This window comes from Barbus barbus, assembly GCF_936440315.1.
Source record: "Barbus barbus genome assembly, chromosome: 24".
NCBI lineage: Eukaryota > Metazoa > Chordata > Actinopteri > Cypriniformes > Cyprinidae > Barbus > Barbus barbus.
In genome coordinates, this window is record NC_136752.1 from 23,348,807 (window position 1) to 23,362,870 (window position 14,064).

The 14,064-nt window shown below is 38.0% G+C and overlaps 1 protein-coding gene across 2 annotated transcripts in view; it reads right to left on the reverse strand.

Moving 5' to 3' along the window:
• Positions 1–14,064, reverse strand: part of LOC306844363 (calcipressin-2-like) — a 66,677-nt gene that overhangs the window by 4,900 nt on the left and 47,713 nt on the right. For both annotated transcript variants that reach the window (XM_079376441.1, XM_079376442.1), the window contains 2 exons: positions 9,349–9,522; positions 7,506–7,677 (listed from right to left, as the gene is read on the reverse strand). In XM_079376441.1, the coding sequence (XP_079232567.1) occupies positions 7,506–7,677; positions 9,349–9,522 (346 nt within the window). The remainder of the gene's footprint in view (positions 1–7,505; positions 7,678–9,348; positions 9,523–14,064) is intronic.

The window sequence follows — 14,064 nt, forward strand, 5'->3', positions numbered from 1 at the left end:
ATAACTCACGCAAATTGCCGTGTATTTGGTGTCAGCCATCTGCCACCGTGATTGAAAATACCCTCAAATAAATAGTAAAAAGTGAGGAGCTATGCTGTACAGTACTTTCTGTTGACATTATGCATGTTTCAAACCTCTGTAGCGGCACTATGACCTTACAGAGAGGCTGGATTTCCACTCATTTTAATGAGCACTGTGAGGAAAAAATTGTACCTTTAGCTAGTTACAGAGGCAATACCCTCAAAAGGCACACATTTGTACCTTATTTATCCATAAAGCATGAATACTAGTTGCAACTGCTAACATGAACTATATTTTTACAGCATTGCTATTTAATGTTATTTTCTGCATAATGTAATTTATTTTGAACTTTTCAAGTTGTATAAATTTGCACCATTTAATGATTATGAACAATTAAAATAAAAATGAATTAACAGTGAACATGCGCTATCATTTAAAGGTTTGGGGTTGGTAAGATTTTGATTGTTTTTGAAAGAAATCTCTTATTTAATTAATGAAAAATACTGTAAAAGTTATATTGTGTCACACTTTGCCAGGGAGCACGGAACAAGGAGACGAGGAATTCACAAACGAGTCTTTTAATCATCAACTGGGAGCATGGGAGGCACAGGAAACACGAGGAATGATGTTCAAGATCCGACAAACACTAACTGAAAGGACTGGGGCTTATAAACACTGGGTAATAGGGGAAGACGATGAGACACACCTGGAGCAAATTAAAACAATCAGACTGGGGAGAAACTGGGTCACAGGGAACACATGACGAGCAAAAACACAACAAAACAGTCCAGGATCCTGACATACTGTAGGCTAAATTTTCCATTTTAAATAACTTTTTAATGTATGTTTGGAAATGGAATTCTTTCCTGAGAAAACAGTTGCACTGCTTAATATTTTTGTGGAAAATGTGATACATTTTTTCTTTTTTGATGAATAGAATGTTCAAAAGAACAGACTTTATTTGACATGGAAATCTTATCACATTACTGTCACTTTTGATCAAATTAATGCAGCCTTTCTGAATAAAAGTAATAATTTATTTTTTTAAAAACGTGCTGACCCCAAACATTTAAACAGTAGTGTAATAAAATTAACCACAATGAACGCTGCCAGAGATGTGATCTTCATTGTTAGTTCATCATACTTCATTTTTAAAAATTATTACTACTAATAATATTATTTTTGCAGTGTTCTTAAAAGCATACAATTAATATTTTTGAATGAATTTCTGCTACCTTTTAGCTCAGGATAGAATGCAGTGAAGGGTTTGGAACTGTTTGTGTTCTCATAGAGCCATCTGTCATGATGCAATCATTTGCATGTGCTTCCAGAGTAACCTGTCACATGGCATTTACAGCACAGGCGATTGTCTCAAAAATATACATCAGAACTAAAACATACTTTTGGGGTCAAGTATTTTAAATGGCAGTGGGACACCTGACCCTTTTTTTGGAAGAAACTATTGTGCTTAACATAGTTCTCAGCACATTTATGGAAAAAAGAGACATACGTAGTTTGAGCTCTGAAATAAGCACAAGGTTAAAGTGTAAACTCTCTTAACGTATCAGATCAGGTTCACAGGTGATCCTACCCATAGTTCTTGTGCTTTGTGTAGCTATAAGAACCCTCTCTGGGCCATGCACATCACACATTCTTGGCTCCAGCTCTGTTATATAAGCGTCCACAGATGCAGCAGGAATATTTCATTAAGTGCTTTTGCTTTCTCAGGGTGAAGCGGCTGGGTATGCGCCTTGTAAACAGAGCAGGGAACAACAAAAGCGCTTTGCTTTAATGAGCTGGAGTGTGTATTGTTGTACTGTACAATTTCAGTGCGAGCCGTGTGGAAACGCAGCCTCTCCGACACAAACGTGTGTATGGAAACACACGCTTAACAATGGAAAAAAATCTTCCTTCCACAACAACCACAGTCATTATTGCCATCCGACAGCAGTCTAACGCAGTTGAGGTGCCTGGGCTGAATGGGCTGTTTGTTTAGCTTGCCACATGGTTCCACTTGAGTGCTGTTGATTGCTCACTAGTTTGTACCGTCTCCTCTGTTCCCTAATTGCCTTCAATTGCTATTAACATGCACTGGCTTTGTGACTGAAGCCCATCGTGAGCAGACAAGGTCAAAACTGAAAGTTTAAGGCAATGAAACGTCAGAACACAAATCACATCTCAGATTAATTTAGGCTCCAATTCAACTCTTATACAACCACTTGGTCTTAGTCAAACGGACTGGGATGTAAAATGAATACTGAAATTAGTGCTGGGCAATATATGGAATATTCATTTTGTGATGATTTTGTTGGCAACAATGTTTTTCATGTCTTTTATTTGATTATTTAGTTTACCGATTCATTTGGCAAGCGTTCGCACAAGCTTTTTCTTGCATCTCTGATTTAAACTTCACTAAATTTGAAACATTCGTAATTCTGAAATTCAAAAATGCTCAAGGAACATTTGTGTGGCATTTTTCTTGTATTTATATGTTTTAGCAAACATATGTAACTAAATTATGTTAATTCCTAGTTGTTTTATATTATTTAATGAAAGATACGTTTTAGGTCATTAGGTTGAAATTAAGTTTCCTCTCCATTTTAGAACAAAATATTATAACATACATCTCATTGTGTCTACTGTAGTGACTTATAACGCCTTGTTTAACTCGGTTCAGTGCTTCTCTTTCTTCATTTAGATTCCTCTGTCAGGCAATTAAGTGGTAATCAATAACAATAATGTAGTGTTCTCTAAATTCACACTTAATTGACATTAGATTTAGTAGCTTAAGGACTTAAAGCAGATGATTAATTGTTAAATGTGTCTCAAGATGCCAGCTTGATCTCTGTAGTGTGATCTCCTGTCACGTAATTCAGTTCAGATTGATTTTATACAAGCATAACATAAGCAAACTCAATGCGACGTTTTATCCTCAGACAATTTTGTTTTGGTGTTGATTTCATTTTGCAAATGTGACAAGTGAATGTTGTTTAGTGTGGTTGTTAGTCAAAAAGTCAATAGATTTGAATTTCTTAAAATTTTTTAGCACTGGTATTCTGTCATGTCCTAAAAATTAATTCCTACTCAGCAAATGAATGAGGTGGTTTCCATCAGCACAAAATTCATCACAAACACGAGCATTTTATCAGCATTATGTAATCAGCAGAGATTGACAAATAAACAAATTGAAAACCATTCTTTCTAATGCCAGTCTGTGGCTTCTCATCTCGCCCTAAACATGTGTTAACACTCCTGGTTGACTGACCTCAGAACAGGCAGTGAAACCACCAGAGAAGTGAAGCGGTTTCAATGTCCCGCTCTGGGATTATGCAACTCTGAATGACTCTCTTACACAACCTCCCAGCAGCCATTGAGGGGATATGGCCACTTGATACAAATCTAGCACTGCTGTGTATGTTTATATATCTGTGTGTAATAGTAAGCGTTGTATGTGTCACTGTGATGTAAAACAGCGCGATATGGTGAGCATGTTGTGGTATGGTGAGCTAAATCAAGTGTTTAAGCTTTTGCTGGTTAGCATGAACATTTAGTTTCTGCAGAGGTCATCTTTCTTCACTGACATTCATTCAGATATAAATATGTAAATATAAATTAATTTACTACAAATATTTTCCTTATGTTTCCTTGGCTTGGGGCTGTGCATGTTCTTGAGATGCTATCAGTGTTGCCATACATATGAAATGATTTAAAGTGCCGCTATTATGGGTAATGAAATGTTCATATTTTGGTTTTGGGAGTCCCCAACAACAGGTTGGCATGCATGGAAGGTAAAAAAAAACAAACACTTTCATTGTCTTATAATATGCATTTATTTTTACCTTACCTGCTCAAAGACTCCCAAACGATTCGCTCAATGATTAATTTTTCCAAACCCCTCCTTTGTGTGACGCTAATCTGCGGTGATTGGTCCAATTGGTATTATTTCCATTTCATCATGCCTGTAATGCCTGATAAAGCAGCGTTTGTGAGCGCAGTACTGCTTTGTGTACAGCGTTACATGGGAAACAGCTATTTTTACCGCTCCAAAAGGGCACCTAGTGGCAAAAAATGAATTTGCATTTTCATTCAGACCAATGCAAAAAGACCAACTAGTGGGCGGGCAATATGCTAATGTTTCATGTTGACGTCAAAATGAAACGGCTTGGGATTCGCTTTAAAAACGACTCGTTTCAATGATTCAGTCGACTCATTCTTTTGAGAGACAATAACTTTATACACTTTCAGATTTAAAACTTTGCAGGATGTTTTCATTCACTTAGAGCTGTGTTACACACTGCATGAAAGGTCATTTTCAAAAATCCATAATAGGGGCATTCATGATTCATGTTTGAATGAATGTAAAAAATATTATTAAATCATTAAAAAAAAAGTTATTAAAAAATAAATGAAGAAATTAAAGTACAAAATTAAACTTATTTTAAATTAAAAGTAGATTTTTAATTATTTAAATTCATTCATATGCTTAACAACAATACATAACTGTATTTTTGGTGCAAATTTGCAACTATTTGGACTCCCGTTGTCAGTTTTGTTTTTTTATTAAGGGACAAGTAAAAATAATTTTTCTGATGTTTTAAGTTGTGGTGAACCTGGGAATTTCGTAAGGACAAATGTATAGCTGTATTGGTCCAGGTGATATGTGGCCTGGACTTACAATGAGTTATCATCTCATTGTCCTAGATCTGGTTGTACCATCTGCATGTTAGCCTTGCATCTCACAATGACTCATATTATCACAGCTGTAAAAGCTTTTAACTATGTAAAATATTTCTCTGAACAACAGAGTAAGCGTTGTAACACTCTGATAAGCTATGACTCATTTGTTTACACGTTACTTAACTCCATTACATAAATAATATAGGTTAAACCATCAGAGTTACACATTACACATTCTTCGTACTTGGTTAGAGAGAGCTAGACAGAGAGAGATTTAGAATTCAACAGGATGTTTTCACAGGATTTTGTAATTGATCCCTTGGGGGTTTGATGGCTGAAAGTCCATAATGCCAAGCCCTGTTGCATAATTCAAATGTTCCAACTGCATAATCCCCAAACGCCTTTTACACTGTCAGCTAAAAATAGACCAAACAAACAGAGGGTGACATTCAATATTGACCTGGTTCCATAAGTGATGCACTACCAAGCGGAGCTTTTAGGCCTGGTTTCCCTGTGGCTGAGTACTGTCATATACTCAAATGCTCGACATGCTCTAAAGCTGCTTGATTGCAAAATGAGGCAAGATGGGCCGAATGTGCTGAGCAGCTGTTTAGATTGGAACACAAGATGATGATGCGTTTGCCAGGGCAGCAGATGGATCAGGCTGAGTGATATAATACAGACAAATTTAGATGCATTACGAGAACCCGCATGGCACTCTTATGGGTAAAAAAGTCTCTCAGATAGATAGTCTAAACCAGCTGTGAAAGTAACTGACAATAACAATGTGTTTGGCTTGAATTTGGAAAAATCCAGCCCCGCAGATAAAGGCTGATGGATTCAGAGCAATTCTGAGCTGATGGCTGGGATTGTCTAGTATTATTGGAAATCGGCAGAGAGCAGAAATTCAGTCTGTGTCATTTATACAAGGTCACTGGCATGGGCCTGTTGATACAGCTTTGATGGAGAAGAATGATATTCATGAGGCAAGAGTCAATGATGGCAGATCTGGCTGTGCTGATGCATTATACATGACTGATATTTTAAGAGCAAGTCTGTGGAAAGCTCTCTCTCTGGCCTCTTCCATCTTAGCTAGGGATGTAACGATGCACGCCGAGCCGGTTGAAAATCGATAGAAATACGTGACGATTCAAGTCTGTTGAGATGTTAAAGAAATCACGATACAATTGGTGATGGGGGTTTATATCAATGCATGTCTGGTGTTCGCTCATTTATAAGCGAAGTGTTTTCTTTGGTTACTGCTGTAAACAAAGCAGCGCTGCACTTATACATTTTTTTGTACTTTGACATATTTCAGTTTCACAAAGAAAAGTGCAGCATTTTGTCTTGAGAAATAATAAAAGGACACCTTTTCTTTTATAATTTGCCTTAAAAATCATGAGAAAATCGTATCGTGAAGTCAGTATCATGGACCGTATTGCTATTTATATATTTGGACATTTAAATGTTGTAATACAAGTGTACATTATTTTTTCTTATTGCAATGGCAGGTATAAACAAGTTAAAAACATGGGAAAATATATGTCAGACAAAATAGCCATCAAGATATTCAACATACAATCTATAAAACGTAAAAAAGTCTTATTGTTAGCATGAAATGTAAATTCATATGATAATATGTTTCACTTGCATGTACGTCACAATACACAAGAAAAGATCTAATGCTACTTTTATTACAAGGTTAATAAATTATGAAGAAGCATCTGAAGAAAATGTATTTTGTTTAAATAATTTTTTTGATATTTTTGCTGGAAAAACATTAATTAAAACTCATTAAGAAGTAACTTTTACAGTGTAGCACGTGCAAAAGATGAATTAATTTAATTAACTTGAAATGTGTGGAAATTAACATTTAGTAAGATTGATGAATCCTTTAAAAATATTTGTTAGTTCATATGAACTATTCTTTCACATCTAATGTTAACATAAAGAAGATTTTTATAAAGTGTTTCATGCATTACTTGGCTTATTGGACAACACAATGGTTATATCATAAAATGATTGATTATATCTGCTACCATAGTACCATCAGTGTTTTTTTTTTGTTTTTTTTTGTAAGGGCACATTAGTGGTGGACAATGGAAAGACAAGGACAATGATGATTTATGGCTAACCTAACTGCAGTTACATAATGTTATGGAAGAACTGTCATCATTTGTAATTTAATACATGATGCTATAAAAAAACTGTTAATTAGGAACTGGAGATACCCAGAATCACTGAAAAGGTCACCCAGCGGTGCTTTGTAATGTGCTTATTTACTCCAAGATGGCTGAGCTATTCCCATGAGGGCCAGGGCATTCACAGGTCCACTGTATGAAAGTGTGTGTGGTCCATACCAAACATAGCCCCCCGTCTGCACTGTCAAATACCCAGATAAACAGAAGTATCTACACGGCAGCTTTAATCAAAACACATTACAGCTCCAGAAGCACTGACTACAGTAACCGCTCTGTAGGGCACAGTAGGAGTCGCCCACACACACATACACACCCCTGAAGGTCAGCCGAAGAAGAGTGCGCATTGATTAGGAGCAGGATGGTGGATGTAATCACCTGCACTGCAGTGAAGAGGACAATTCAAGACAATGGCTAACCGAGTGAGTAATGGATGTGCTTGATTTGAGAGGATAAGGATTTGTAGTATGCTACGTGATGTCCCAGCACGTAAGCCTGAACGTCAGAGTTCAGGTGTGGGTATGACCTTTCATACCAGTGCATGATGGACCAGGATAATGGTGCCAAAAGGCAAAGTTTGAGAGAAAAGACTGGTGAGTTGTAACTGACCTGGGCCAAGCTTGGCAACTGCATAAAGCAGGTCGTAGTTAATAACTGGTGTGGCCTCGTCAATCTGTTGCCAGCCAACTGGAGGTGAGCCAGGAGGAGAGATGAGGAACTGTTTGGAAGGCTGGGGAGGAGCCAGGTGCAAATTGTCTCCTTCGGATGCTGGATTCTGCACCTAGAAGCCAGAGAGTATGTTAGTCCAGGATGCAGTCAAGCAAAGACCTGACTGGAACACTTGATGCTGGGATCAATCCAGATATTTCTCAAGAAGTCATTACACTGTAAAAAAAAAAAGAAAAAAAGTTGAGCCAACTTAAAATTTTAAGGCAACCAGCTTCAGCAGATTTTTGAGTTCTCTCAACTTATTTTTGTAGGAGATTCTCAACTTTTTGTTGTATAAATTTAAAACAACAAGTTGAGAAAACTGTAAAATCTGTTGAAGCTGGTTGCCTTAAAATTTTAAGTTGGCTCAACTTTTTTTTTTTTTTTTTTACAGTGTAGCAAATGTGACCCTGGACCACAAAACCAGTCATAAGGTGCACGGGTATATTTGTAGCAATAGCCAACAATACATTGTATGGGTCAAAACTATCGATTTTACTTTTATGCCAAAAATCATAACGATATTAAGTAAAGATCATGTTCCATGAAGATATTTTGTAAATTTCCTACCATAAATATATCAAAATGTAATTTTTGATTAGTGATATGTATTGATAAGGACTGTTTCTCAATATTTAGATTTTTTTTTTGCACCCTCAGATTCCAGATTTTCTAATAGTTGTATCTCGGCCAAATATTGCCCTATCCTAACAAACCATACATCAATGGAAAGCTTATTTATTCAGACGTTCAAACGTTTATCTATCTATCTATCTATCTATCTATCTATCTATCTATCTATCTATCTATCTATCTATCTATCTATCTATCTATCTATCTATCTATCTATCTATCTATCTATCTATCTATCTATCGTTGTATCGTTCTATCGTTCTATCGTTCTATCGTTCTGTCTATCCATAAAGCCTATAAATCTGTATAATTCAAAGCTTTTTTTTTATTTAAAATTAAATTTTATTAAAAAAATTTTTTTTTGTACTTTCAGAAAAGGCTTTGTAAAAATGAGTTACATGAATGTCTTTGAATTTAAATTTATTTTAATTCTACATTCTTTAAATTCTCAGCTCAGTTCTTCTGAATGGCAAATAACCCTGCAATACACTGCTATCATATATTCAAGATGTCCTTCTTTTGAACCGTCATTTTGCAACAACCATGCCAGCCTGATTTGGGCAGCTACTCTGGTAAGCGGCTAATACCAGCTATCAGAATGCATCTATTTCAGAGCTGTCTGCTCCAGCCAGTGGATTCTGTCCTACTGGAGTTGTCTAATCCTGAATATGAGTTCATTTCCTGCTCACTGAGAAGGGTTAGAGACCTTGACATGATTTACAGAAGGATTACGATACACATAATGTATGATCAAATGTACATAAAGAACAGACTCTCTAATGTCTCAGTATCTTTCTATCGTTCTTTAGTTTGTTTTGTCTATCAAATTTTTTAAAAAATGTTTAAGCATGGCACTATAAAAGTTTTAGTATTTTCTAGTAACCTGTGATTCCATTTGGTGCAGAGAAATTGCACACTTCGGGCAGCATCGTATAGTAGTTTAATCAACTCCAATTCAGATCTAATCAGGCAGAAGCACCATATTACTTGACGAATGCATAGTTTACCTGTTGTTTACATGTCACTCCTAAATGTACTTTTTTATGTAAATGTACCCTTCTTAGAAATACAGAGATTATTGAAATTTTGGGCAACTGATGCCACTTCTCACCTGGGCAAAGTAGAGTTTAAGTTTCTTTCCTCTGAAAGGTGTCTCGTGCAGCTCTATTCTAGCGCTGGCTGCTGCTTTGGGGTTACTGAAATTGATTCGTACACGTCGGAAGCTCTTAAACTGCTGGAATGTTACACCCTCATCGTATGCGAGGAAGAGCGCTTCGAACATTTCCTGAAAGACAAAAAATAAACAAGGTAAATTAATAAGGGATAAATATTTCGGTTAAGCTTTATTTTGATAGTCCACTTTAGAAATTCTACTAACTATAAGTAACTTTGTCTACTAATTCTCATTAATTTGCAACTACATGTCTCTCAGTACAAAATACAGTGTTAGACGTTATTAATCAGACAGTACTAATACTCTAATCACTGCTAGTTGACATGTAGTTGCGAAGTTACTTACTGTTAGTAGAATGTCTAAAGTGGACTATCAAAATAAAGTGTTACTAATATTTCAATTCTGTCTACTGGCAAATGCCAAAGCATGAATAATTCATATGTTTTCATAGAGGACAAAGAAAGTCGAGCAGGAATGCTTTTTAACTGTGCCATAATGAGAAAGATCTGTTCCACCAATATCAATCTTATCAGTGCCGTGAGAGAATGATTGCAAATAATGTCAGCATATCGCTGACAGGATGAACATCATTGTATTCTTTATGGGACATGGCAGTCTTTGGACTAGGAACACCTCACAGAACATCAGCTCAGCAAGAACTGGATCGTTTTGGAGAGACAGATTGGCTGAGTCTGTTATGACACTTAATATTCATTTCCTGTGCAGGAGAGGAACTGATGAAAGCAATTATATCTGCAGCTTGTCTCACAATTCAGTAATCGGTCCTGCTGGGTCTTGGTAACCCTTAGCACTCTCATCCTCATCTGTTAAAGAGAGGACTTTCCCAAATCACATGAATTTACCTGCATTCTAACCTTCACCATGCAGATTTAAAACATTGTTTGCCCCAAAATGAAAATTCTGTCAGAATTTAATTTATAATCCAAACAGTAGAGCATGGCACTAGCATGACCAGGTCATGGTTTTGATTCCTAGGGAAAGCTAGAACTGATAAAATGTATACAATGAATGCAATATAATTCACTTTGGATAATGTTACGCCAAATATGTTAATGTAAATTTACTCACCCTGATGTTTACCCAAACCTGTATTTCTTTCCTACTTTATATAGAACAAAATATATTTAGAAAAATGTTCATGTTGTGAGAGTGACTGTGTGAGTGTTCTTCATTTTGAGAACACCCACACAGTCACTCTCACAGATTTAGAACATCATGAGGGTAAGTGATGACACAATTTTCCAGTTTGGGTGGACTATCTCTTTAAAACATGATGCTTATTGTTTTTGTAGTGATATAATGGCTTCTCATTCATTTTCAGTGCTTTAGAAGACCTCTGAAGACAACAAAATTGCAAGTTTGTGTTTTAAAACAGGTTTCATAAACCCCTGCGATCTTGACAAATTACTTCAACTGGGATAGGAAAAAGTACTTTAACGAAAGCTGTTTAAATAGCTTATTAAATAAGTAAAAGCACACTGTTATGAAACTCTCCTTCAGAGTAGTATCTGAAACAGGATTGCTGGAATAGAAACACCTTAGACTGATTAGTATTTTCCAAAAAAACGTCATCAAATGTGCGTAAGCAATCACAAAATTCCTGATTTGATTGTTCAACTTAGCAAGGTATTTAATTGCATTATTTTCAGAGACCTGTTAAAACAGCTAACGTCTCAGTGTTGGGTTTGCTTTGCCTTTTAAAGGCATAGCACATAAGCACTTGGAAGTGAGGCCAATGTGTACACCAAAAATAGGTATTCAACATGAAACCCTCAAATATGCCCTTCAATTCTAACCAACCGCTGGTGAAACACTTCAATATGATGACAAACAATTATCTAAAATGTGAAACATGTAACACAGGAAGGATGATATTTAAAATTTTGTGAGGTCTAAGAGACATGCTTTGTTTGTATCAGAGATTATAAAATAACTGTCACATAAACTATGCAAGTTAAGGATTGTAATCAGAAAGTTCCTGGTTTGAATACCATATTGAGTTTTCGAAGGTTGCCCTATAAGTCAAGGATCCCAAACTGCCAGCAAATAGTAAGTTGACCCCTGAAGTATGAATAGTTTATACTTAAAATCCAGCCTGCAAATAATTTTTTTCCATGCAGCTCATTATACCTATTTTTATTTTCATATAATTCAAATGCAATTCCATATTAAGACTCCATGCTAAAAAATTACTGCTTTTACTGCATTTATGATTAAATAATGCAACCTTGCTGAGCAGGGCTCTTACAAACTTTTGAACAGTAGTGTATATGTGTACTAATTGGTATGTATTTAAATAATCCCTGGCCATTACATCAAAGCCAGATCATGATGTTACTGGTCTCTTAATGGGACTGATAGCTGCCTGATTTACAAGGAGCAGCTATATAACTGTGTGGTTAAAATGTACAGTTGTAAAAGCACTTGCTTTTGTTGTAGCTTTGCAACTAGTCCCAGTTAACTTAGAGTTCAAGTCTGCTGCCTTGAAGGAAGCATCTTCTGATAAGTGTACAATTTGTTGCTTTTGATAAAAACATCTATAAATTACCCTTCACTGTCAGTCACCAGAGATTTTGCTCAGTGCTTCACAATACACAGAATCTAAAGTTGTCACTTTTAGCATCAGAAAATAGTGAATGTGCTCGATAAAAATGTCCAGAGATGGGGGAAGATGAAAGATTAGAGTCGCTCACTGGTACTCTCCTGCAGAAACAGATGGATAGCTGAGGCAGTTTTCTTCCACAGCGTCAATTCGCCATACACCTTGTATCCTGTCACAATCTGTGAGAAACCTCAAGCATATTCCTTCATCTCTGAGCCAAGAGTGAGTGTCCCTAGAGATGGCAGCTGTGGGATATGTCGCGTCCACCGTGTATCAGCACTGACAGCTGGGCTCGTTCTGAATGACTCCGCAATGACAGGTGACACCAGATGAGTCCATGAGAGAGTTGCGGTACATATGTGCACATTTTCTATCCTCCACGTTTCTGACTCAGCACTTCCCTAAAGTTTTACAAGATGTCAAGTGCGTCCAGAGCTAATTATAGTACAAGAACTTGATGGCGTGTGAAATGCAGATCAAAGCACATTCGTCTGATCCACTGCACCTTGAAATTAGATCATTGACTACCGTCACAGCACTGCTGGTCACCAGCATATGTCGAGTATGTCTAGATTAATTAGCCTCCCTTGGTCATCTAGCATCATGCTGGTCTTTTTAGCAAAAGGCAGTCAGACATTTCCCAATTTTTGTTGTGAGAAATGGCTTTGCACATACGAGCTGAATTACTGAACATAAACCCTAATGGAAACACTGAGGTTATGGGCATCACTTTCTGCCTTGACTATATGAGGCCTAATATGCAAATTCACTGTCACTGCCTACATCACCAAGTGCACTGATGATGTAACGGTCACAAAGTCCATCACTGTCAGGGCCAACCAGAAGCCGTGGATGACAGGGGAGGTCTACAGACTTCTGAAGGCTCGGAACGCTGCCTTTAGAGCTGGAGATGAGGAGGGCCTGAAGACAGCTAGGGCCAACATTTCCCGCGGCATCAGAGAGGCCAAGAGACAGTACTCCAGGAGGATAGCTCATTGTTTCAGCGACAGCAGAGACACTCGGAGCCTGTGGCAGGGGATACAGACCATCACGGACTACAAGCCCCCACCACAGACCTGTGACAGCACCATCCACCTGCTGAACGAGCTGAATGCCTTCTTTGCTCACTTTGAGGCACAAAACAGCACCACTGCACAGAAGACTCCGCCTCCTCCCGGCGACCAGGTAATGACGCTGTCCCCGGACAGTGTGAGGAGATCCCTCAGCAGGATCAATGCACGCAAAGCTCCGGGTCCTGACAACATTCCTGGGCGTGTACTGAGAGACTGTGCAGTGGAACTCACTGATGTCTTCACAGACATCTTCAACATCTCTCTAAATCAGGCCGTTGTCCCCACATGCTTCAAAGCTACCACCATCATTCCAGTCCCGAAGAAATCATCTCCATCCTGCTTCAATGACTACCGTCCAATAGCACTCACTCCTATTCTCATGAAGTGCTTCGAACGGCTAGTCATGCACCACATCAAGTCTGTCCTCCCCCCCTCCCTGGACCCCTTCCAGTTTGCATATAGGTCCAACCGCTCGACCGATGATGCCATCGCCACTGCCCTCCACCCAGCCCTCACACATCTGGACAAAAAAGACACATATGTCAGGATGCTGTTCATAGACTTCAGTTTAGCATTCAACACAATCATCCCTCAACAGCTCACTCACAAACTGGTCCAGCTGGGGCTCAACACCTCTCTGTGCAACTGGCTGTTGGACTTCCTGACCGGGAGACCTCAAGCAGTACGGGTCGGCATTAACACATCCAGCACCATCACACTGAACACTGGGGCCCCCCAAGGATGTGTGCTGAGCCCCCTCCTCTTCACTCTGCTGACCCACAACTGCACACCGTCACACAACTCCAACCTCTTCATTAAATTTGCGGATGACACGACTGTGGTGGGTCTCATTAGCAACAGAGATGAGACAAACTACAGGAGCGAGGTGAGCCGCCTGGCCGGGTGGTGCAGTGACAACAATCTCTCTCTGAATGTGGAGAAGACGAAGGAGATTGT